Source organism: Loxodonta africana, chromosome 10 (genome assembly GCF_030014295.1).
Source record: "Loxodonta africana isolate mLoxAfr1 chromosome 10, mLoxAfr1.hap2, whole genome shotgun sequence".
Classification (NCBI taxonomy): domain Eukaryota; kingdom Metazoa; phylum Chordata; class Mammalia; order Proboscidea; family Elephantidae; genus Loxodonta; species Loxodonta africana.
In genome coordinates, this window is record NC_087351.1 from 75,957,155 (window position 1) to 75,981,570 (window position 24,416).

General features: G+C 37.1%; 1 protein-coding gene across 8 annotated transcripts in view; it reads left to right on the forward strand.

Moving 5' to 3' along the window:
- SYNE2 (spectrin repeat containing nuclear envelope protein 2) overlaps positions 1-24,416 on the forward strand; it is a 378,879-nt gene that overhangs the window by 212,256 nt on the left and 142,207 nt on the right. For all 8 annotated transcript variants that reach the window (XM_064292573.1, XM_064292575.1, XM_064292574.1 and 5 more), the window contains exons 47-57: positions 682-947; positions 1,926-4,029; positions 5,919-6,241; positions 8,165-8,309; positions 9,165-9,383; positions 14,644-14,909; positions 16,810-16,972; positions 18,457-18,612; positions 20,934-21,074; positions 22,359-22,541; positions 23,520-23,657. In XM_064292573.1, the coding sequence (XP_064148643.1) occupies positions 682-947; positions 1,926-4,029; positions 5,919-6,241; positions 8,165-8,309; positions 9,165-9,383; positions 14,644-14,909; positions 16,810-16,972; positions 18,457-18,612; positions 20,934-21,074; positions 22,359-22,541; positions 23,520-23,657 (4,104 nt within the window). The remainder of the gene's footprint in view (positions 1-681; positions 948-1,925; positions 4,030-5,918; positions 6,242-8,164; positions 8,310-9,164; positions 9,384-14,643; positions 14,910-16,809; positions 16,973-18,456; positions 18,613-20,933; positions 21,075-22,358; positions 22,542-23,519; positions 23,658-24,416) is intronic.

Genomic DNA, 24,416 nt, shown 5'->3' on the forward strand with positions numbered 1-24,416 from the left:
ACTCTTTCCATTTAAGAAGTGGAAGAGTTTAATTAACATTAGTCTTCTTTCTCTTCCACAAAGTTTCGAAAACTTACTTATTCACTGACAAAATTTGGAGATCCTGACTTGTTATCATTCCATTTCTTAATCATACGTATTCTTTCGATTCTGAAAAATTCCTTTTATTTTTCCTAATTATCAACATTATGGAATCTTTCGTCTTTGTTTTTACAGCTGGGTTTATATAGCTGTATTTATTTATGTACTTAGAGCTATGTAAAGTAGTCTAAAAATTCAATACATGGCTGTGTTTTTAAAAGGGAAACTAAAAATGATCCCTACAATTTTAACTAAGTTTACATAACAGTAAACATGTATCTAAAACAGAAAGGGGGTGATTTATGTATATAATAAAAATAATATAAATTTTCTTTAGTCATTGCAAAATCTTTTAACCCAATAGGATGACCTAATTGCTATTAAATGCTGTACCAGTAATGGATTTTAGCCTAGATTTTAGCATGATTCCAGTGGGAAGACCACTTAATTGTCAGGAGCTTAATTTCTCTGTATGCAAATTATGAACTTTTTAAAACACCTTGGGATAGAGTGTGTTATCAGGAGGAGGAAGGGAAAGAAAATGAATTCCTGAGCAGATGAGTGAATGCATATTTACTGATTGGCTTGATTTATTTTTAGAAATTATATACCCAGTTGGAAGCAAAGAAAGCAGCCATTCAGCCACTGGAGCAAACTGAACATCTCAACCAAATAGAAGCAAGTGCTTTGGTTCCCCAAAATACAAGATATTCAGTGCACAACTTGGACCATCTGCTTCAGGTGCTTACTACCTTGAAGAAAAATAAAGAAAGCCAATATTGTCTCCTTAAAGATTTTCAGGAACACTTTGCTGCAGTTGAATCTTCAATGAAAGCATTGTTGGCAGAAAAGGAAAGCCTAAAAGTGTAAGTATGAGAATTTAGGACTTGCATTCTTTTTCTTCAAGCACAGGCTCCATTACCTTGAAGAGGCCCAGAGTTTATACTGGACCGTCATGATGTTAGAATGTTATGATTTTACATTACATACGGAAGCCATTTGAGGAAGCTCCAATAGTTTTATGCCAAAAAAAAAATTATTGGGTATGTTTTATAAAATAATTTATTAAGCAATTAATTGAAACTATAAATACTTGCAAAATGGGTGTAAGTTCTATGGAGTTCAATATTCTTTTTGTCAAGAATTTGTTATACACTCTTGGAAAAGGGGGAAGATATTTTATATGCAGTTATTCAGTATCAACACAATTGGTTTAAATGGTTCGATACCTACATTAAGTCTACTTATGTAATAATTTCTTTTAAAACATATGTACTTCTTTTGGCTTTGAAAATAATGATTAATGGTTATAAATATAGTCTTAATGTATAAACATTTTCCCATTATTAAACTATTTTATACTTATGCCTAAATGGGATTTACTGCATTTACTTTTAGTGATATCCCTTGAGGAAGCAATTTTATATTGAAAAGATTAGCCTGATGATTATACATTTTTTAGTCAATATCTATGTCATTATTGTTGGAAAGACTTGATAACAAAGACATTGGATGTTACAGTAATTTTTCTTAGTCCTACACCAACCTTTGTACAAGTACTTTATAGTTTACAGAATATTTTTACATACATTGTTCCCTTCAATCTTCATTCCTTCCTTGTGTTTGTGTATTTTTATGATACTCATTTTGCAAATGAGTTTTTGACATTGTCACTCTAATTGAAAGTCATAGTAAATAAGATTCTGATTTTTATTTTAAGGACAGAGTACTCTTCTAGACAATAATCTATGAATTCAGAGCAGGATTTTTTAATGACATGTAACGACATGTTAATGTATGTATAATAAATATTTAAAGAAGCTCCATTTATATTCTTTTTCTAGGGGAGCACTGGACATTGCAACCTATCTGGATAAAATTAAAAACTTCCTGGCATCAATAGAAAAAGAAAAGGATTCTTTATGCAAACTGAGAATCAAGTGGGAGAATGTATCAAACCCTCTGACTGACATGGATAAGAAGCTGTTGGAAAGCCAGATTAAGCAGCTTGAGCATGGTTGGGAACAAGCGGAACAACTGATTCAGAAGAAGTATGCTCAACAAGTAGTGGAGTATGATGAATTTAACCTCCTTATGAGTAAGATCCAGGACATTGAGATTTCTTTGCAGCAACAGCAGCAATGTCTGCAGTTCAGGCTGAGGTCTCCGGAACAACAGGAAGGGAACCAAAGCTTGGTTTCCCTGGCCACTGAACTCGAGGCTATCAAGCATAGATTTTCTCTTTTAAAGGGAAGAGCTGACCTTCAGATGAAGAGGATTTGGGGGGAAAAAGAGAAGAAGACTTTGGAAGATGTAATCAGTAATTTGCAGAAGCAACTGGATGCTTTGGAGCCATTAAACCTAGAGGTGAAAAATCAGATCAAGAAGTGTGAAATAAAGAATGAGATGAAAGAGACTATTTTATGGGCCAAGAATCTGTTGGGTGAATTCATTCACACTGTTTCCCTTCTCCCAGATGACATTCTTTCCCAGATAAGAAGGTGTAAGGTGATGCAAGATGGCATTCTGGAGAAGCAGCCAGTGCTGGAATCTTTGGCGGAAGAGGTCAAAGGTAATGTTACTCACCTGTCAGCAGATGAAGCCAATGATTTAAATAACCTCCTACAGGATTTGCAGAATCAATTCCAAATGCTAATTTTAGAATCTGCTCAGAGGTCACAGCAATTAGAATTTAAACTGGAAGAAAAGAGCAAATTTTTCACAGCAATGGAGAAGGTTCAACTTTCCCTTCAAGGTAACGAAACATTGATAATTCCCAAGTTGGAAACAACCCCCACAGAATCCGAACTTGGAAATCAGCTTGTCACTTTGAAGACCTCTCAAGAAGAATTGCAAGAAACGGAAAGTGTAATCTCAACGTATCTTCAGGAACTAGCAAACTTCTCTAAGGATGTAAGTGTGTTTGAAAAGTTATTTCTGACTGATCAATTGAAAAATCTTAAGACTAGGGCCAACAGAACCCAAAGACTTATTCAGAATAAAAGTGATGAAGTAGAGCACAAGATAAATTTTTACAAAGAATTTCATGATAAAATATCTAGGCTCCAGAAGGAGGTTGACAATATACAGCACAGTGAACTGCTGTTAAATCAAGAAATAAATCAAGATGTTAAAGAGGAGTTTTGTAATTTTAAAGATAGACTAACTGTTATTCAATCTAGCATCTTGCAAATATTAAAACTGAAAGAAGTGTTTGACTATATAGGATTAAACTGGGATTGTGCACAGCTTGACCAATTGCAAACCCAAGTATTTGAAAAACAAAAGGAAATTGAGGAAAAAATTAAGCAGTTGGACTCATTTGTTGCAGAACATGGCAAATACCAAGCATCTCTACGTAAAATGAGGGCCATGGATGCAAAAATTAAAGAAAAGGCTGAAGCAGTACTGAAATCTTTTAGTACTTCACCAGAAAGTAGTCTGCTTAGTGCCCAAATTTTGAATCAGAAAATCGAGAAAGCCATGTGTTTGTATCATGAAATAATAAAGAAATTAAGTGAAAATAAGGCCTTTGATGAGTCATTCAAAGAGAAAGAAATACTACAAATAAAGCAGTATACAGAAGAAAATGATAAGTTACACCAAGTTCTCCAAAACTTGGTACTGGAATTGCAACCGAAAGAAATGGATGAAAAGAATTTTCAGGACAAGCTGGAAAATTCTTTGCATGTTTTAAATCAGATAAAATCTCAGTTACAGCAGCCTTTACTTATAAATTTGGAAATTAAACATATTCAAAATGAAAAAGATAATTGTGAAGCGTTTCAAGAACAAATCCAGGCGGAAGTTTTTAGCATTAAAGCTGTGACTGTCATTGGTAAGCAAAGTGAAAAAGAACACGCTTCAGAAGCTAGTGAAGTGGAGACAAAATTACGTGACTTTGAAGATCTTCAAACACAGCTTAATGCAAGCATTGTTTTGCACACAGTAAGTTGGTTTTTTTTTTTTTTTTTGAAGTTGGGTAGTTAATGCATCTGATTTTAATTAATAAGTTTATGTTTTCTAATTAGCCACACTTCTGAAGCATCTTCCAGTTCTACAAGAAAATACATGAATTAAGTGAGGGTAGCCACTTTTAAAAAACTACAGTGAGCCAGTTTGAATAGTCATTTACTTACAATCATTCTTCCATTACCTCCTAGAAACATATTTTATAACTACATCCAAATAATAAAATAATTCTGACTCATTCTACATTTAAATATGGTACCTTATAATTTGGAAATAGACAAGTCTGACATCTTTACTTCTGTTTCCCTCAGAGCCCCTGTTGAGTTCAGAACAAAGCTTTTTTTAAAGAGATACAGGGTAAGGTAGAGAAGAAAGAACAAATAATAACTAACATTTTTTTAGAATTTAAAATATGCTAGGCACTGTGCTAAGCACTTTAAATTTAATCTTCACAGCAACTCTGTGAAGTGGGTACTATTATCAGCCCTGTTTTAAAATAAGGATCTTGAAGTTCAGAAAGATCAAAAATTTTCTCAGTGTCTTGCAACAGGAACAGAACTAGGATTCAAATTAAGATCTGTCTGATTCTAGAACAGGAGTCATCAAACTAAGGCCCACGGGCCACTCCTGCCCATAGTCCCTGATTTGTAAATAAAGTTTTATTGGAACACCCCACGCTTATTCATCTGTGTATTGTGTATGGCTGCTTTCATGCAACAATGGCAGAGCTGAGTAGATGTGACAGAGACAGATGGGCTACAAAGCCTGAAATATTGACTCTGACCACTTATAGGAAAAGTTTGCTGACCCTGTGGTAGAGCAACACCAACATACTCCCTCTTTTCCCTCTGATAATATGGTCCATATCTTAGCCATCGGAAACCCTGTTGGCATAGTGGTTAGGTACTATGGCTGCTAACCAAAAGGTTGGCAGTTTGAATCTGCCAGGCACTCCTTGGAAACTCTATGGGGCAGTTCTACTCTGTCCTGTAGGGTCGCTATGAGTCAGAATTGATTCGACGGCAACGGGTTTGGTTTTTTTATCTTAGGTGTCCTTAGAATTTACACAATGCTTAACATAGTTCCTTACACTGTTTTCAGAATTGTCACATTAAATTTATATAAAAAAAAAAAAAAGGGGAAATTAACTCCTCTCTTTAATTCAGAGAGTTATTAGGTAATATATTTGAAATATTTTCATAGGTGTAAAATGCCATAGAAATGTAAAGTCATACCATGAACCTGAGTATCTTCTTTAAATTGGTGCTTAGCAAATGTTGACTAAATGGAGTACTTCTCTATTTGGTTTTAATTCCATTTCAAGAAACACTGTATATAAATCCTCCAAAAATATGGTTAGAGCTGGACTGAAAGGGACCTTTAAAGACCTTTATTTCAACTATTTGTGTTTCAATGAGAAGATTAAGGTCTGGAGACATTAAGTGATGTGCCCAAAACCACAGTTAGTGGCAGAGACGTTTAAAAACACAAGAGGTCTGGTTTGTTTTCTATTCATTTTTTCATAAATATTTATTATGGTTATATATAGGAAATGTATTCGATTGTTTTATGTAATCCTTAGTCTACTACAACAGTTTCAGAGCAGTAAGATACATCATTGGACATGATTCATGAGATGTATTTTTGAATTTAGATTAGATTTCTTAGCAGACCTGGAAACAGTTTTTCTTTATGCAAGCAGAAAGTTATTTTTAAGTATCAGTGTAATATTATTAAAAGTGTGAGAACACTGAACTCTTATAAGACACCAAGTCGTGTTGTGAATGCAGCACAAAAATTCAAGAGTGACAGAAATCCCAAAAGTCTGACAATTTCATCACAGCATCTACCCTTCTATTCACCAGAATGCCTTGAATGATGCTTATGAAAATATGACACGCTATAATGAAGCAGTCACCAGGGCATTGGGGATCACCACTGCCCTGGAAGCCGTCCTTGCATCCCACAGAGTAGATCTTGATAATCCAGAAGAGTCACTAGAGATGCCTCGTTGGAAACAAGAGGAATTCGAATCGACAATAGCGGACATCCGGGACCTCAGTGAGAAATTGGGAGCTATATCCAACCCTGAAGCCAGACTACGACTTGAGTATACTTTACAGGGATTAAGTTCTAAGGATTCAACCATGAGGGAGGCAGCCAGAATAGGGGAAGCTGAGATGGAAAGGTAAGTTCTTCCTAAAGGTAATGCTTTTAAGAAAATAAAACATAAGTGTTTCTTTGTAATTAACATGTGCTCATTAGAGGGAATGGGATAAATCGCTATTTAAAGAAAAAATGGTAAATATGTGATTGAATTTCTTTAATTTTTTTCTATATGTTATTTATATTCATAAAACAACATTTATAAAATATGTAGTTGCTATAAAAAGTAATTGAAAGAAAGGCCTGGCAGTCTAATTTCAAAAATCACAGCCATTGAAAACCCTGTAGAGCATAGCTCTACTCTGAAACGCATGGGGTCACCATGAGTCAGAATCAACTCAGTGACAACTGGTGACTGGTTATAAAGAGTAATGATAAAACAAACGTTTTTTACCCAGAGTTTCAAAGATAAATATCATTATCTTTGAATGCTCTTGTGTCCTTTTCCCTTTCCTCTCAAAAGTAACCGTTATCTTAAATTTTATGTTTATCATTCCCATGCTTTTCTTTATTTTTACTGTTCGTGCCCTGAAATAATACATTAGTTTTCATGCTCTTTAACTAACGTATAGTGTGTATATTCTTCTGTGATTTGATTTTTGCAGGCTTATCATTATGATCCTTAGGTTTATTCATGTTCTTTTCTGTACTGACATTCACCTAAGTATTGATGGACGTTTGGGTTGTTTCCAGCTTCTGCATTCACAAACAGTGCTACTAGGAACATCTTTAAATCCAGAAGCTTCCCTTGGGTATATGCCTAGGAGTGTGATCACTGGGTAAAAGATATCCACACCTTATCATTTTAATGCCAAATGATTTTACCAATTGCTGCTCAAACCAGCAGTACATAAGTGTTCCAGATGTCCCCTATCCTCTCCAGCACTTGGTATTGTGAGACTTAATTTTTGCCAGTCTGATGGGTGAGAAGTAGTGTCTCGTGGTTTTAATTTGGATTTCTGTTATTCCTTATAAATTTGAACTGTCTTAAATGTTTATTGGTCATTCATAGTTCCTCTCCCATGAAATGACTCTTCAAGGCTTTATCCAATTTTTGTTGGTTTGGTCCATCTTTTTTCTTATTAATTTCTAAGAATTTATGTTGTATTTTGGAGACTGGTCCTTTGTAGATAAGTGTGTTACTAGTATCTTTATGGAGGGGCCATTCTATTAGACCCCCCTCCTGGGGTGGGCTCCAGGTTTTATCCTCTATCTCTTACAGTCCAGGAGGTGGTCTGTTTTTTATATATATCAGATATTTTGCTGTATATAAAATGTCCTGCCTTTTGTTTTAACTTTACAACATGAGCTCTTTTCCTTTTTGTAACAAACACTTCATTAAAGAAATTGTACTTGCTATGAAATATTTTATAAAATGGATTGCTATTTACTTAGCCATGCTTATTAGACATAAAGGCTGTCTGGTTTTGCTATTTTAATTAGCACTCTAATGAGGAAAAAGGAGCCCTGGTGGCATAGTGGTTAAGAGCTTGGCTGCTAACCAAAAGGCTGGCAGTTCGAGTCCACCAGCTGCTCCTTGGGAACCCTGTGGTAGCAGCTCTACTCTGTCCTGTAGGGTCACTATGAGTCGGAAATGACTGAACAGCAACGGGTTTGGTTTTTGTTTTTTTTCTTATCAGTGTTCAAGGGTGCAGTTTTCAGTTTACTAAAGTAACTTTTTTTTTTTTTTAATCATTTCCAAGTTAAGTATTTTAAGGACAGTCATATTTGTTTGTTAAATTTGGCATTTGTATCCTTATGCAGGTCCCTTTTGGGAGGAGGTAGTCAATAAAAATTTGTTAAATGTATTCAATAGCAAAATATAGAATCATCATATTCCTTTTTAATTAAAAAATTAAGTATGGTAAATTAACTCTGGGAAGTTCAGAATTTATCACACTAAGTAAAATTTAATATCGTTTTTTTTCTAACTTTGCCTCATTAGGTGTCTTGAGGATTACAAATGCTATAGCAAAATTAAAGAGAAAATTTGCACTAATTTCAGCGAAGTGGAGAAAGTTCTCGGGCAGTCCATGTCCCAGTTGCCGCTGTCTTACAAAGAAGCTTTAGAGCACTCAGAACAGAGCAAGGTAATAGTATTCCCAAGTCTCCTGTAAGTCTGTGCAAAACATAGAATGTGTGAGTGAAGGCAGCAAAGAATGTGGCTCTGTTATGACCCAAAGGAATCTTTAAACTAACTTCTACACTTAAGAAAATTCCTCAAGCCAAAAGCCAAGGAATAAAATGAAGCAGTGATTCTGAGAGATTTAATTGAGTTCACAAGGCAATCCTCTTCCAAACCAGCATGCTTGTCTTTACTGATTGCTCTTTTTAAAGCTTAACATTTCATCGTATGTTGTTGGATACTGATGAATCAGTGACAGAGCCTGGTTGTCCACTGACTGGGACATCTCAGGCTCTACGTTCTGCTTACTCCTTACACGATGTTACTGAACAATTTTAGTTTTTGTTTGTTTTCATCTTTTAGGATGTGTGGTATTAGGAATAAGGACATTCTAAATCAGCTGTGCTTAAGATCCCCCCCCCACCCCCACCCCCAAAAAGAACCAACAACAACAGAAAACCAACAGATATTGCCTTGGTGGTTAATAAAAAATTGATAAAATATGAGACTTAAAATAACAAAATGTCTTTTAGGGTATTCACCTTTGAAAATAAATTCTTATTAGAAAAAAAATGGTTTATGGGTTATTATTTATCCTCATAGTCCCAAATTCTTAGGCAGTTCAATAATATGCAGATAATTGTCATCTGGTTCAAATTGACAGATATACTTCCAAAAGAACTTAAAAAATGCATCATGTAATACTGTGGAAGATTTAAAATCATGAATTGGTCAAGATTTAAAAATCATTTATGTGTTTCAGAAAAATTAAGAGACTAGACTTTATGCCACTTCTATTCCTGTAATTTTCTTTCTTAAGGCTTTGGTATCAAATCTTCTATCAACTAAAGAAGAGTTAATGAAACTACGGCAGGTCCTCAGTCGCTTGAGACCTCTGTGCACAGAAAAGGATGGCATGTGTTTGCTCAGAACTGTGTCTGCCCTGTGGGAGAAGTGGTTACGTTTGCTGGAAGCTGCTAAGGAATGGGAGATGTGGTGTGAAGAGCTAAGGCGGGAATGGAAATTTGTCAGTGAAGAAGTGAGTGCTTCCTATTCAACAGTCAAATCTTACAGTTTCCAAACAAATGCTGTTTAGTTTGTTTTTATATAAAATGAGTATTCAGCCTGTACTATTTGTTTCTATCACATATATATTATACATAAATGTTTATAGAAGTTAGATCCTATTAGAATAATCTCTAAGAAATGATTCAAAGCCTTTCATAATTGTGGCATTTTGGGTATCAGATAGGCTTATAAATAAACGGCTGCTTGCTTATTCAAGCTTTAAAGTCTTTATTGTGCAGAGAAGTTAAACCCTCTTAGAAATAATTCTCTTTACATTATACTAAAGGTTAGAATTAGCTAATAGGCATAATAGCCAACTAATTATGAAATTAACCACAATTGTTAAGTATGGACCTAAAAAATAGCAGATATGATGTTCATTCTGAAAACAGTCTAAAAGAGAACTGCCATAATATGTATCAGTCACAGATGTTAATGTTAATTTAACCAGGGTTCAGGACTTAGATATCACTTATTTAGAAAGAAAAGTTAAAATAGTACAAAATTATTTTAGGACAGTCTTTAATCTTTCCAAAAGGACCAGGAGAATCTCTTCTTATTCTCTTACTCATTTCAAAATTCTTGCTGAATTTACTTGAGAGATAAATACAGTCAATTAATATTTAATTGGAGGTAGATCACATGTTATGGGATTTAAATGTTTAGCACTGTTTTATTATCTTTCTTAAAACTTTATATTTTTGAAAAGGGATGTCATTTTCATAGTGGTGGAGTTTGATTAATAAATAGTCTCTTGAATGTTAAAGCTCTGAGAAACTTTGTAAATTATAATTTTAGCTGAACTGCTAGCACCAGTTTTTTCCCCATCCACAATGCCAGCATTTTTTGAGTTCCTGCACTAGTCTATGTGCTATGCCGAGAAGGCACTTCAGAAGTGATCTCAGCAAATCTTTACATAGCTCTTATGAAATAAACAGTATTGCTGTTTTACAGATGGAGAAATCGAGCATCGAGAGACGATGTAATGGCACAAGCCACACAGCTAGAGATTAATTTAGCTGTAAGCCCCTGTGGGTTAGAGTTGGGGTGGTTTGGTTCACCACGTAACCTTAGAATCTGGCAAGTAGATATTGTGCTTAGTGGGCACTTAGTAAATATTTGCGGAGGGACACTCTTATTCAAACTCAGGTCTATGCTAATTCTAAACTTTCATTCTTTTTGTTGTTACATTGTCTCTCTGTTGCTGTATATCCATTTACAATTATAGCTTGTTCATTCAGACCCGGTTTGTTTAGAACTTTGTAATTATCCATACAAGCATTTGGCCATATCTGCTAACAAAAGCTACTTTTCACAGAGCATGATGGCACAGACAAAAGTATAGAAGAAAATGTCCTCGTGTAATAATAACAACAAAGGCTAACAATTACTGAGTGCCTACTGTGTGCCAGGCACAGATCTAAGCACTTAGCATGTATTACCTCATTTATCCTCACGAGAATCCTATGAGGGAGATATTTTAGTTATGCTCATTTTGCAGATGAGGAAAACCGAGGCACAGTAGGCTTAAGTAACTTACCTGAGTTCACAAATAAGTGGTAGAGCAGGATTCACATTTGCCATCTGGGACTTAACCACTTACTGTCAACCTAAATGAACTATTAATTTAAAGATATTAAATTGATGCAAGACTTTAAAGTAGCTTTTATCCATTCAGTAAAGATTATATCATGTAAAGACCTACACACGTACAATTCTGTTAGCATAGGTAGTACTTTCATATGTAACAGTGTGAATTTCTGTTTTAAAATGGATATTTAAAAAAAGCAGTTGCCGCTGAGTTCATTCCGACTCATGGCAGCCCCATGTGTATCTAAGGAGAACCACGCTCCATAGGTACATCCAACTGATGGCTTTTCAGAAGTAGATTGCCAGGCCTTTCTTCTGAGTGCCTCTGGGTGGACTCAAACCCCCAACTTTTCAGTTAGCAGCTGAGCACAATAACCATTTGCATCACCCAGGGACTCATATAGGAAAAATAGAATAATATTGTATCTTTATGTCATAAATGGTTTTCATAAGTAAATGCTCTAGGACACTAAAATTTATATCCCCCTTTTACTTTACAAGCTAAAAAGCACATTTAAATTTTTATTTATTTTTTTCCCTAAGTTTTACCTTCTTGTTTTTTTAAGCAGAAACTGCTTGGTACAATTATTCACTTTTGGTTGTCCAGAAGCGTCATCTTACACTTCAGTGACTGTAGTTGTGTTGTAATAAAGTCATGCCTTAAAAAATGTTTGAAAGTGTAAGGCTGGCTACTTCTTTATTATATGTTATTTAGGTTCATCATTATTGGGCATCATATGCAAGGCAAATATCTAATCTTAGAAGAGATTTAAACAACAACCCAGGCATGCAAAATGAGGACAAAGTTGGGCTCCTTTAAGGGAGGCAGATGACACTTCATAAAATACCAAACCCAGTGCCATGGAGTCGATTCAGACTCATAGTGACCATATAGGACAGAGTAGAACTGCCCCATAGAGTTTCCAAGGAGTTCCTGGCGGATGTGATCTGCCAACCCTTTGGTTAGCAGCCATAGCACTTAACCACTACACCACCAGGGTTTCCCTTCATAAAATAGAAACATTAATTACTATAGTTTTTTTCATTTCCTTTGGTTTTTATGCCTTGCAGTTTTACTTTCTCAGGCATAAGGCTGGGATTGCCCTCAGGCGGTAGAGTCTGGGACAGGGGTGTTCATTCTGGTGTTTTGGAAAACAACCCAAGGGAACAATAGTGGGAGGATCAGGAGGATGAAATAGGAAAGGGCTGAGCCCTTAATTACCTTACTCCTGTTGGGTCATGGCTGCTGCAGTTCATTTGTTGTTACCAGTGGGCATGGAAGCACCAAGAGAAACTCCTTTAAGTCCTCTGAATTCCAAACATAGTTATTCCAACTCCCAGTCTATATTGGAAATCCTGGCACACAGTTATCCTGTCAATAAAGCAATTCCTTTCTTGGCTTATTGATTCTGTGGCAGAGGAACCCATAATGACCCAGTAGCAGCCATAGCTTCAAATTCAGTGGAACCTTTATCTTGTTCCCTAGTAGAAGTGTAGCTATTTGTACAAGAACCAGGACTTTCAGTACAAGTAATCTTAGGATTGAGGTAACGGAAAGTATAAATCCTGTAACTGGGTCTGTGAAAGAGGGGCCAATCTATCTCTACCCTTTGGTTCTGGTACCCATGTATTCTAGCAATTGTATTTAGACACAACTGGATCATATGGCCCAAGTGGCAGGAGAGCTTATACCACAATCCAAGCCTGCTGGAGAGCCTTTCTTTCTCCAGGCCATCCTCAAAATTGACAGCATCCTGATAAATGGATTGGAGTAGTATTTCCAAGTATACCATACACTGCCTCCAAAATCCAAATAGGCCCTCTTTCTTAAAGATAGGGTTACAGGATTGAGCAACTTCACTTTTACCTTGCCTCAGACCATTGGGCAGCCAGAAACTTAATTGATGTTGGGACTCCTGAGTTTTCATAGACTTTATTTCCCATTGTCTGACATGTCTTACCGGGCATCCAGGACCTTGTTCCCCATTTCAACTAGCATGATATCATAAATGTAGTTGACTAGTGTGATATTCTGTAAGGTCAAAACTATTAGGTGCCTGACTCTCTTGTAACACCGAGTGGGAGATTTAACCCATTAGAGGCAGAATGTGATAAATATGCTGTGCTGCTGATGGGAGGACCAGAGGATTTGAAGAGAAGGATAGGAAAGATCTGATTCAAGGGCCTTTGAGACTTTTTTCCCCTTTGTCTTCTTTCTGAGTTCAGAGCTGGTAGAACTCTAATTTCCAGATATGTGATATATCAGGTTATATATTTCTATGTTGTGCACATATTGTTGTTTTTGCTCACTGCTTTCAAGTTGGCCTGTGACTCATAGCAACCCCATAAAAAGTGAGATTAGATCATTGTGATACATAGGGTTTTCATTGGTTAATTTTCAAAAGTAGATCACCAGGTCTTTCTAGTCTGTCTTAGACTAGAAGCTCTGATGAGAACTGTTCAGCATCTGAGCAACATGCACGCCTCCACTGACAGATGTGCTTGAAGTCCATTGGCCAGGAATTGAACCCATGTTGCCTGCATGGAAGGCGAGAATTCTACTGCTGAACCATCATTGTCCTTATTCCCAACCCGTTGCCGTTGAGTCAGTTCCTACTTATAGCAACCCTAGTGGGCAGAGTAGAACTGCCCCATAGGGCTTCCAAGGCTGTAAATCTTTATGGAAGCAGACTGCCATATCTTTCTCCCACGGAGTGGCTAGTGGGTTCAAACTGCCGATCTTTCAGTTTGCATCTGAGCATCTAACCACTGAGCTACCTGGGCTCCTATGCCCTTATTCCAAGCTCACCAAACCCATTGCCGTCAAGGTGATTCACATTCATAGTGACCCTATAGGACAGAGTTGAACTGCTCCACAGGGTTTCCAAGGAGTGGCTGGTGGATTCAAACTGCCAACCTTTTGGTTAGCAGCTGAGCTCTTAACCACTGCACCACTAGGGCTCCTTGCCCATATTAAAACCAAAAAAAAGCAAACATATTTGTGGTTAGTAAATACTTGATTGGTTCAGTAATTTGGGCTGCTTTTCCTTTCATGGTTTTCAAAGTAATTAGGATCTATTAGACTTACTGTTCTGAGCATAGAGGAATGAAAAGAGACCTGGAAAAAATTTACAAGTCTAGTAACTGTCCAGCCTGTGATACTTAGTGGAGGCAGTTTAGCGGAGCTCATTCTAACTCCCTGTGGGTATCTCAAGAGAAATATTGCTTTATCCAACTGAAATCTAAAGGAGACGTACATCATTTTAATCATGTGATCAATAATTGGGAACTACGGGATTCTGATTGTAGAGGAATAATGTTTCCAAATATAGAAAAACACATATTACATTGTACTAGGATGTGACACTGGAACCCTGATGGCTCAGTGCTTAAGAGCTCAGCTGCCAACCAAAAGGCTGGCAGTTCGAATCTACCAGCTACTCCTTGGAAACCCTATAGGGCAGTTCTACTCTGTCCTATAGGGTTGCTATGAGTCGGAGTTGGCTCATAGGATATGATGCTGAGAACCCTTTGAAGAGCTAACATAAAAAATTAGTGCTGACAAGTTATTATTTTAGGTCCTAAAATGGTAAGAGTATATTTGACTTATTTTAGTTCTCTTTCTTCGTTTATTGAATTAGATTGAAAGAGAAGCAATTATCTTAGATAATCTTCAAGAAGAACTGCCTGAAATTTCCAAAACAAAAGAAGCAGCCACCACAGAGGAGCTCTCTGAGTTGCTAGACTGCCTATGCCAATATGAAGAGAATGTGGAGAAGCAGCAGCTGTTATTAACCCTACTTTTTCAGCGCGTAAAAAGTATCCAGAACGTTCCTGAAGACTTAAGGCCTATGGAAACTATTCCAGCATTTCAAGAGATTGCATCTATGAAAGAACGGTGTATCCAGTAAGAATCAGTTATGAAAACTATTAAGGAAATGCATTTGGTGACTCAGGCTCAAAATTTAGAAAATACTAAATTTAGAAAATGTCAAGATTTTATAGAATAATAACAGATGAGATGACAGAACTGAGTTGAGTAAACACCGATTGGTATAAAAATGGATGGAAAAGACTAATAACCATAATTAACACAAGCTCAGGCTCTCTATCTTGGTATTGCTAAGGATGACTATCTTTCACATTTCTTTTTTTAATTAATGTTTGCGGTTTTTGTAATTAAGTAATGCATAATCTATAGAAAATTTTGATAATGTAGAAAATTATAAAGCTGGGAATAAAAATTCATCTTTAATTTCACCACTCAGCAACTATCGCTTCCAGTGCTTTCTCTGTATCCCCTCTCATCTTTTTCTCTATGATTATATTTTTAAACAGGTTAAGATCATACTTATGTCTATTATGCTGAGTCATTTATCACCACATGCTGTGCATTTCCTGTGCCATTAAATATTCTTTAAAAACATGGCGATCTTATAGTCTACCATGTAAATATGTCATAATTTATTTAACCGGTTCCCTAATACAGAACCTTTAAGTTATTTGTAATTTTTTTTTACTTTCATAAAAACATTGCAGTGGCTATTGTTATGCCTGAATGTCTACATCTGTGAGTATTTCATTGAGAAAGATGCTTAGTAGAATCATTGAGCCAAAGAATTTAATAATTTAATGATTAGCAATATTTATTCAACAGCCCCCGAGAGAAAATTTAAACTCACACAACACATGAGAGTAAAGAAGTTTCAACTTTAGGATTTCTGGTGATGTAAAAGCAGCATGGGGGGCAGCGTCTGACCTCCTCTAACTTCACAAGAGGGAAGGAGAATCAAGATCAACAGCCCAAAGCTGATTCCTCTGAGGCGGCAGTCAGACATACCTTCTCTCTCCACTGTCTTTACTAATTCTGACACCAACTGTCTCTCCTACGACAATCTCTGCGTATCTACTGGACTTTATAATTCATTGCAATGGCCACACAGAACTCACAGACAAGATTCATGATTATGGGGTTTATTAGGGAAGTAACAGGTTACAATTCAGGTTCAGGAATGCTCAGGGTACAGTTCTTCCATCAGGACAGCCACTTTTTAGCTCTGCTTGCAGGCATGCCTCTCTCAAAGCTCTCTTAGCTCTGCTGATAAGTGCCCAGAAGCACCCCCACTCTGCAATTAAGCCTCAGCTGAAGGTGCTCAGCAAATCTAGCTCCACTAAGTGCCCAGGGGCACCCTACTCTCTCTCAGCACAGAGATCCTGGGTCCAAAGGGTGCATTCCACTCTTGGTTGTTTTCCTTGGTGATTGGGATACCCTCGTCCCACCTCTGGGATGGCTCATTTCAAGCCCAGTGGGATGATAAAACTGACCAATCCCCTTGGTGGGTCACAATTACCTTATTTGCACAGTCCCACCCAATCAATTGGGTGGAGTTAAAAGACTCCCATCACACCATGGGTGACTACGTCTACAGCAAATGAGGTTGAATAAAGATGAAAAAGGCTGATGGGGTTGTTTATCCTCCCAAAGCCCACCCATAACTCAGTTCACATCTCCAAGTCATTTTTAGGTGTACTCAAGGGGGAGAAAATGTTGGACAGAGATGACAATTGGGATGTAAAGTATGAAAAGAAGATAATTTTGGATGAACGTTTGGAGAAATTTTTGGTTAAGTGATAGAATTTTATATATGTTTGTGTATATATATAAATCATTGAAAACTGGTGTTTTTCTATTAGGAAAAAATCTTTTTTGAGCTGTGCAGACATTTTATTAATTATTGGACTAAAACTTTATTTTACAGGAGATCAGGATAGAAAAACAATTTTGTTATTTCAATGCTCTATTTTAGGCTTTTTCAGAAAGTTCAAAAAAATAAGGAGTTGGTACAGACTGAAATCCAAGGAAGACATTCTGTCAAAAAAGAAATAATGGCTTTGAAGAATTTATTTCAACGGACTTCCTTTCAAGTTATGGAATTACAGGATCACCCAGAAAAGACAGAACAGTTGCAGGTGAGGAAAGAACTACCAATGTTGATGATACAGGTTTACAATCTTGTATCCAAAGTCCTTGGTGCAGAGGTAACTTGGTGACTAGAGTGAGGGGAGTCATGCAGGGCAAGAGGAAAGCACGTATAAAGGCCCTGTGGCATGATATAGGTAGAACTGTGGAAGATCAGTGTGGCTGCAGGACAGACAACAGAGCAGAGACCAGGTTGGGAAGGTTGGCCAGTCTACACCAAGCAGCCCGTTTAGTCAAGACAACTGCATTTGGTGGACAGGAGCCTCAGACCGTTTGACTGGCGTAATGAACTACTCGCTTTAGCGGGTCACAGCGTCTTATAACTCTAATACGGGCTGTGCACACATTGTCATTTGGGAACTCATTTCTTCAGAATGACTGGTTTTCTCATTTCGTCCTATGGTAACAGCCAAAAATGACATTTGGACATTTATTTAAAAGTCATAAGCTGTTGTTAACCAGAGCTTTTGGTCACTAAATATTGAAAAAGTAAACTCGCAGAACCAATCTTCATGGAAAGCCATCTTTGTACAGCTCTGAATGAAGTCCTGTAGTGTTGGACCAGGTCTAGCTAAAACAGGATCATACTTATACCTCTAACTCCCCTTTTTTTCTGAATGGCATTGTTCTTGAACTTTCCCTCTATAGATTTGCTGTCTGCTGGGGATTAAGAAAAGAAAAACAGTGACACATCACAGAGTCATTTAAATTACATTCTTCAGTGCAGTGATTCAATCCATTAACACAAATAATGCTACTGAACAACTACTGTAAAAAAAAAAAAAAAAGCCTGTAGTAAAGTCAAGAAGTACTTTTCCACTTGATCTTTGGGAAACTTTCTCAAACAAATGAGTTTCTCCTTTATAATTAGTGCAGGAGAACGTGGATCAGATTTTGTTTCTAGGCCACAACTAATAGACTATTTGTTCAGGTTTCTTTTATCTCCTAAAATGTACATTCTTTGCATGGAACCGGAACCCTCCCTTTTGAAAGAAGTTGAGCTCGGCTGGCCTGTCTCATTACGTGAAAGCAGACACTTCTGCTTCAAGCACAGGGCTTTTAGTGGCCTTGAATCATTGTGATGATAATGTAGAAAGAAGCAGAAATGGCAACAAGTTAATAACAAAAAAAGATACTTCTTTGAAACTTTTGCTACTTGCAGCTTTTTAGATCAGGACTGGGACTGAGAGACAATGAAATCGTCAAGGTACTTTAGAAGCAGATGTTGTAATGTCTTTCCACAACAATGGTTTGACACTCTGAAAAGGTATCAAGTTTAACTCTTACAAATTAGAAGGCATCATCTGACTAAATTCAGTATCTCTCTGGTTTAATCAGCTTGTATCAATAGTGAAGTTTTGTCATGCAAAGTTTGGTCATTTAAATCATAGGATGTTCTAGAAAGCTGCTTTCAGTTTTAGAGGTAAACTTTTTCCCTGTCCTGTGAGTATTGAAACCCTCTTGATGTTCTTAGGAGCTTCAAAGCACTCTGAAGAAAGAGAAGCTAACTTTTGAGGATATTATGGAAAAACTGCGAATCAAGTATTCTGAAATGTATACCATAGTCCCTGCAGAGATTGAATCCCAGATGGAAGAATGCCGAAAAGCTTTAGAAGACGTAGAGGAGAAGGTAATAATGATGTTTGTGTTAGTGTTGTTATTTATGGGGTTGAATAAATAGAGAAGAAAATATCGGTTAATAATCACATTTTCATTTTTCCTGATTCCAGTTATACCTGTAAAGAGTTAAGTAACAGTGTTGTGTAATGAATATCTGAGTTGAAGGTGTACTAAATAAGTGCGATAGATAACAGAATTAGATAATCTATTTTTAGTTTTCAGGATGTTTTTCTTCTCTTGCATTTTAAAGTAGAGACATATTTTATTCTGCTATTATCTTTTACCGTCGAACCACTTTAAGACATATATACTCTGAACATTTTGAAATTGCAACCAAGGGCAATAAGAACACAAATTTCGCTACTCACGAGGAATAGCACTTAGCTCAGAGACTGCCTTAATAATGATCAAATTCTCACAAAGCTTACCTGGGCACATCTTTATACCCGAAAAGCCAGATTTGAAGAAAGGGTGGTAGATGTTTTATAGTACTGGAGAGATAGGAGTTTATAGCAAGACAATGTACAGAATTGGAAAAAGGCAGCCCAAATCTAACAGAACAAAGTTCTATTTAGTCCGCATCTACAGAAGGATTTTTGCACTGCTTTTGAAACCTAGAATTCTAGAGTAATACTAATATAGCTAATTATTATATAACAAGTTGTACTAATATGACTTGATAAAGTAAAATACATCTTAAATGTATACAAAAAAATCAGATTTCAAACAGTTGCTAGACTCCATCTTTAACTTCTGTGAGAGGTTGCTGAGGAAAATTTAACCCATGTGAAAAACATGTAAAATAATGTGTACGTGTAGCAAATCTTATAGATTGAACACACAAGAAAATTTGCTGTAAGGTACTTTCTCAAGGGTCACGTACTATTGATTTTGTTTTAAGAGAATATTAAATGTTTTGAGAGAAGTTAAATACTGTTCTCGTGACTATTTCTTATCAAAATCCCCCCAAAGTGAATTAATAATCAAAATCAGTTATTCAAATTAAGGGTTGAAAATTTCAGCCGTACCATAATTGTATATTTGTAGCAAACAGCAACTGATTGTTGTTTGATGTACCAGAAGGAAGATCAAGAATCCAGTCAACGGAAACATAGTATTCTGTATAATTCAGATGGCTCCTTGTTTCTTCTAAGTCATGGTCTCTTCTAATGTAGCTAAATGATATTAATTTCTGCCAGAGAATAATAGCCCAGAATTCAGAAAACTTTGCTTTGTGGGTAATATGTCACACAGCAATAGAAAACTAATACAGGGTCAAAATGGGATTTTTTGTTGTTGTTGTTCAGTTAGTCTTGACTGTGGTATGATCTGTGGAACAAAAACATGATATAGAAGTATCAAGAGTCTGGCATTCTGACAGTGCCTGGGATTGAATCTGCAGCCTCAGGGCTTCTCAGGACAAGTTCAAACACTGCCTTGACATATGACCATAAGCAAGTCATTTAGCCTGTTTCAGCTTCTGTATCCGTATGCTATCTGTGTAGATACAGTGGTTCTTTCGTGAGTTGAAAGAATCATACAAAAGGACAAAGTATTGTTTGGTTATTTAGTGGCTGCCTGAAGAAAGCCTTATCAACATAGCTTGAAAAAACAAGAACACAAACTAATCAGGTATTTGAAAAAGGATACAGTCAACATTCATTTATTATCTTTCCTAGCCCAAGTTATTTTCTTAAGAAAATCATTCAGATAAAAAAGTTACACTGGTCAGCAGCTAGATTTCTGATTGCTGTGAAAACAGACACTTGAACGTTCACACAGAGAGAATTTAAGCTCTGTGCCTCCTCAAGAAGTAGCTAGTTTTAGAAGATTATTTCACCCAAATGAATATGAAGGTGGCAATTAGATTTTCTTTTATCAGCTCGAGTATAAGTTTGGTTTTATTGGAAATAGATCTGGGCAGAAGATTTTCTCATAGAGAGATTATGTAATAAATAATTTATCTCCCAAGATCTCTTTTACGTTATTTGACCCATTGGGGCATGTTTGGAACACTCAGTAGTTTTGCCGAATGCAGCACACATCTGCAACATGTATCCTAGATTACATTCAACAAATTTTTGTTTGTGTGTTTGTTTTATTTATTTATTTTATATTGGATTTAAAAAGGCAGGTCAGCACAGCTTCCATTTTCTAGTCTGCTAATCTACTTTCACATTAACACATTAGCCAGTTTGGCACTCCTCCCTCCACTGCCGTCCTTAAAAAAATTTTTATAAGTAAAATTGCATAGCAGAGTGGGTACCCCTTTAATTGTTTGAGTGCAAAAAACATCTCTAACTCCAGTGTGTCTATCTTCCTTTGTAACAGATTAGCAACGAAGTCTTGAAAAGCTCACCGTCATATGCAATGAGTCAAAAAATAGAGGAAATTAATAGTGGGCTTCATAATGTTGAAAAGATGTTACAGCAGAAAAGCAAAAACATTGAGAAAGCTCATGAAATTCAAAAGGTAATTTCCTCCTTTAACTCCCTTCAACATTTGGTAGTTCATCAAACGTTGCAAGGTGTAGTCTTTAGTTTATTCTGACACACACGGACCCTAGACCAGATCCACAAAGTGCATTCTCTTGGGTGTCACCCTGCGGAGACTTCGTGGAGAATGTTGCATTTAAGAATTGTTCTCAGTTTTTGCATGGTAGGAATATGCCCATACTCGTGAGAGCCTGTGATTGTGAAACTAGCCTTTTTATAAGTAAAGAAAGAATATTATCTTGGAACACTGATATAAAAACAATTCATTAGGATATGAAAAGTATTAACAGCTTTTATTTAGACTATGAAAGAAAACAAAGAAAAAAGAAATTCCAAACTTATTTCCCTTGTAAAGCATCTTAGGACGTAATATCTTAGGTAAAACTGTACATATACATAAAATTCTACCTCTCAGTTCTCAAGGAAACTCCTGCATATGGAAAGCGTTTTGATTCTAATCTATATTTTAAGGAAATATCCTAATAGAAATTTGTGGTGCTCATGGTTTGCCGTTGAGTCAATTCCGACTCATACCAACCCTAAAGGACAGAGTAGAGCTGCCCCCATAGAATTTCTAAGGAGCAGCTGGTGGATTCAAACTGCTGACCTTTTGGTCAGCAGCCTGAGCTCTTAAAAATAGATCATTACCTTTGAACAAAATCTTGGACTCTTAATAATCAGAGGAACTTAGTCAGATATTCCTGTGTTTAAGCAAATGATGAATAAAAATTAAATATCTTACCTGGGATATTTTCTCTACCCACTCAATTTCAGATTTGAATCAAACCTGTTGGCTTCTTTAGCCAAAAGCTGTTGCTTCTAATACATGTGGCTAGAACTTTCTGCCACTGAATTAATTCTGAGTCAGAGCAGTTATTAGCTTTATTTTTGTTTTTAAAAGAAATTGTCTTCTAGGCAAATGCAGTGTTTATCCAAGCCTATTTTAAACGTAATGTCCCCTCATCACTCTTGATAGGTTAGGGCTCTGTTGACCTAGTCAGCTGTCATTCACCTCTGGAAGTGCCCAGGTCTTTCTGCTCCTGTACTGCTAATTCTGACTCAGAATACAGAGAGAGGAAGAGAGCTCAGAAAAGGAGCTTTTCAGTTTGAATCACTAGTGGTTGCTAGGTATAAATGAAAAATTGTGCCCGCGAGGTTGTTTTGATAGCATTTACAAGGGCAAATGCCATGTGAAAACTAGGATTGAACATAATATACCATGACGTCTTCATTCAAATTGACTTATGGTTTCCTTCTCCAGAAAATGTGGGATGAGCTAGATCTCTGGCATTCTAAGCTAAATGAACTGGATTCTGAAGTTCAGGACATTGTTGAACAGGACCCAGGACAGGCCCAAGAGTGGATGGATAATCTGATGATCCCCTTCCAGCAGTATCAGCAAGTATCACAGAGAGCGGAGACTAGAACCTCACAGTTAAATAAGGTACGCCATAACACATGGTAGCTACCGGACATGTGGTGGCATTGAGATGGGTTTCAAACAAAAAAGTAGAGAAACAACGAGTTTGCCTTGACTTGCCAGTTATAGGACCTGAAGCCAGAGCTACAAGATAGGTTCAGGTGAGCACTGAGGAGACAATGTCACTGCCAGAACAGGCAGAAATCTGATTGGGCAACCACAAGAGCTAAGTATCCAAAAGCTGGGAGCCTAGGCAAGCATCGTGCTTCCCAGTAGGTGAATGAAAACCAAAACAAAAAAACAACAAAAAAACCAAACCCAGTGCCGCTGAGTCGATTCCAACTCATAGCGACCCTATAGGACAGAGTAGAACTGCCCCATAGAGTTTCCAAGAAGTGCCGGAGGATTCAAACTACCAACCTCTTGGTTAGCAGCTGTAGCACTTAACCAGCCACACCACCAGGGTTTCCGAATGAAAACCAGCAATGGAATTTAGGGCAGGCAACCTCAGGAGTCTGGAGAGGGAGCAAGCAACAAGACTGTCATTCAGGAACAAAGGAACAAGATAAACTTTCCCTACCCCATAGGGGTCATAGGTGGGTGAGTCAGTCGGGTATGTGGTCTAGCAAGAGAAAGACAGGATTCTAGTCTTAGGGGAACCAGGGCATTACAAGACAAGGCCTAGAGCAGAAGGACAAAGTACAAATCCAGTTTTCGGAATGAAGCACCAAATGAAGATTAGTTCCAAGTAATCCCAGACTACATGGAACCCTTGCCGAGGCAAAGGTTGGGGTAGAATTTCTTAAATCCTTTCCAGCTATGGTCAGTATTAGTCTTAAATGTTGGAAAGATCAAAACCTGGAGGGGATGATCAAATGGCTTCAGCCTCGGGAGAACCTGCAAGGCCTGACACACCACTGCTAACAGCAATTCTCCATTCAAGAATCATTCAACTCAAGTGAAAGGCTTCAGGGCAAATTTAGCACTGCATCTCTTTCACAGGCCACAATTAAGATGGAGGAATATAATGACCTTTTGAAAAGCACTGAAGTTTGGATAGAAAATACCAGTCGTTTGCTTGCCAATCATGCAGACTATGACTCTTCAAGGACACCAAGTCAGCATGCTGTCGCCCTGCAGGTACGTGCTCTCTTTTGATGGTTTCTGGGAGTCACAGAATGTATTTAATAGTGGCTTAGCTGATCACCATGGTGATTTTTTTTTTTTTTTTTACCGTTTCCCAAAACGTGACCTTACCTCCAACCATGCCAAGCGCCAGAAGGAAGCTTGGGAGAGTGGAAGGCATGAGACAGGGATTTGGGAGACCAGGGTCTGGTTCTTTCCATCCTGATAACGACTTCAAGACTTTGCGTAGTTAATGTCTTCACCATGGGTCAGTTTCCCCCATCTTTGAGTAAGAATGTTGCACTAGATGGTGTTGAAGGATTGTGGTTGACAAAATTCAAAGGCGGCCCCGAAGCCCCCCAATCTCCCAGCCTACATGAACTGCATAACCTCCCTGCACCCTTAAGTGTGGGTACGAGTATGAATATTATGATCTTCCCAGCACTGAATACCGCCTCTAGTTTTCTGGTAAAGGCATATTTCCCTTCTCTCTTACCATTTAGCCATGAGAAAAAATGCCTTTGAAAAAGGTTTATTTTATAACAATTTTTACAGCAATCAGACCTCAAAGTTGATCCAGCTCACGTTTATATCTTTAGAATGGCATGATATATTCCTGAGTCAGCCGCTGACTTCATACTTCCTTGATGTGTGAGATTTTGGGGGCACATTTTTTTCCTATATTAGCAGTGGTAAAGATGCTACATTTTCACTTATTTTTTTTCCTTCCTCTTACCTGTGGTTTTCTTTTGTCCCCTCGGCCACATCTCTCAA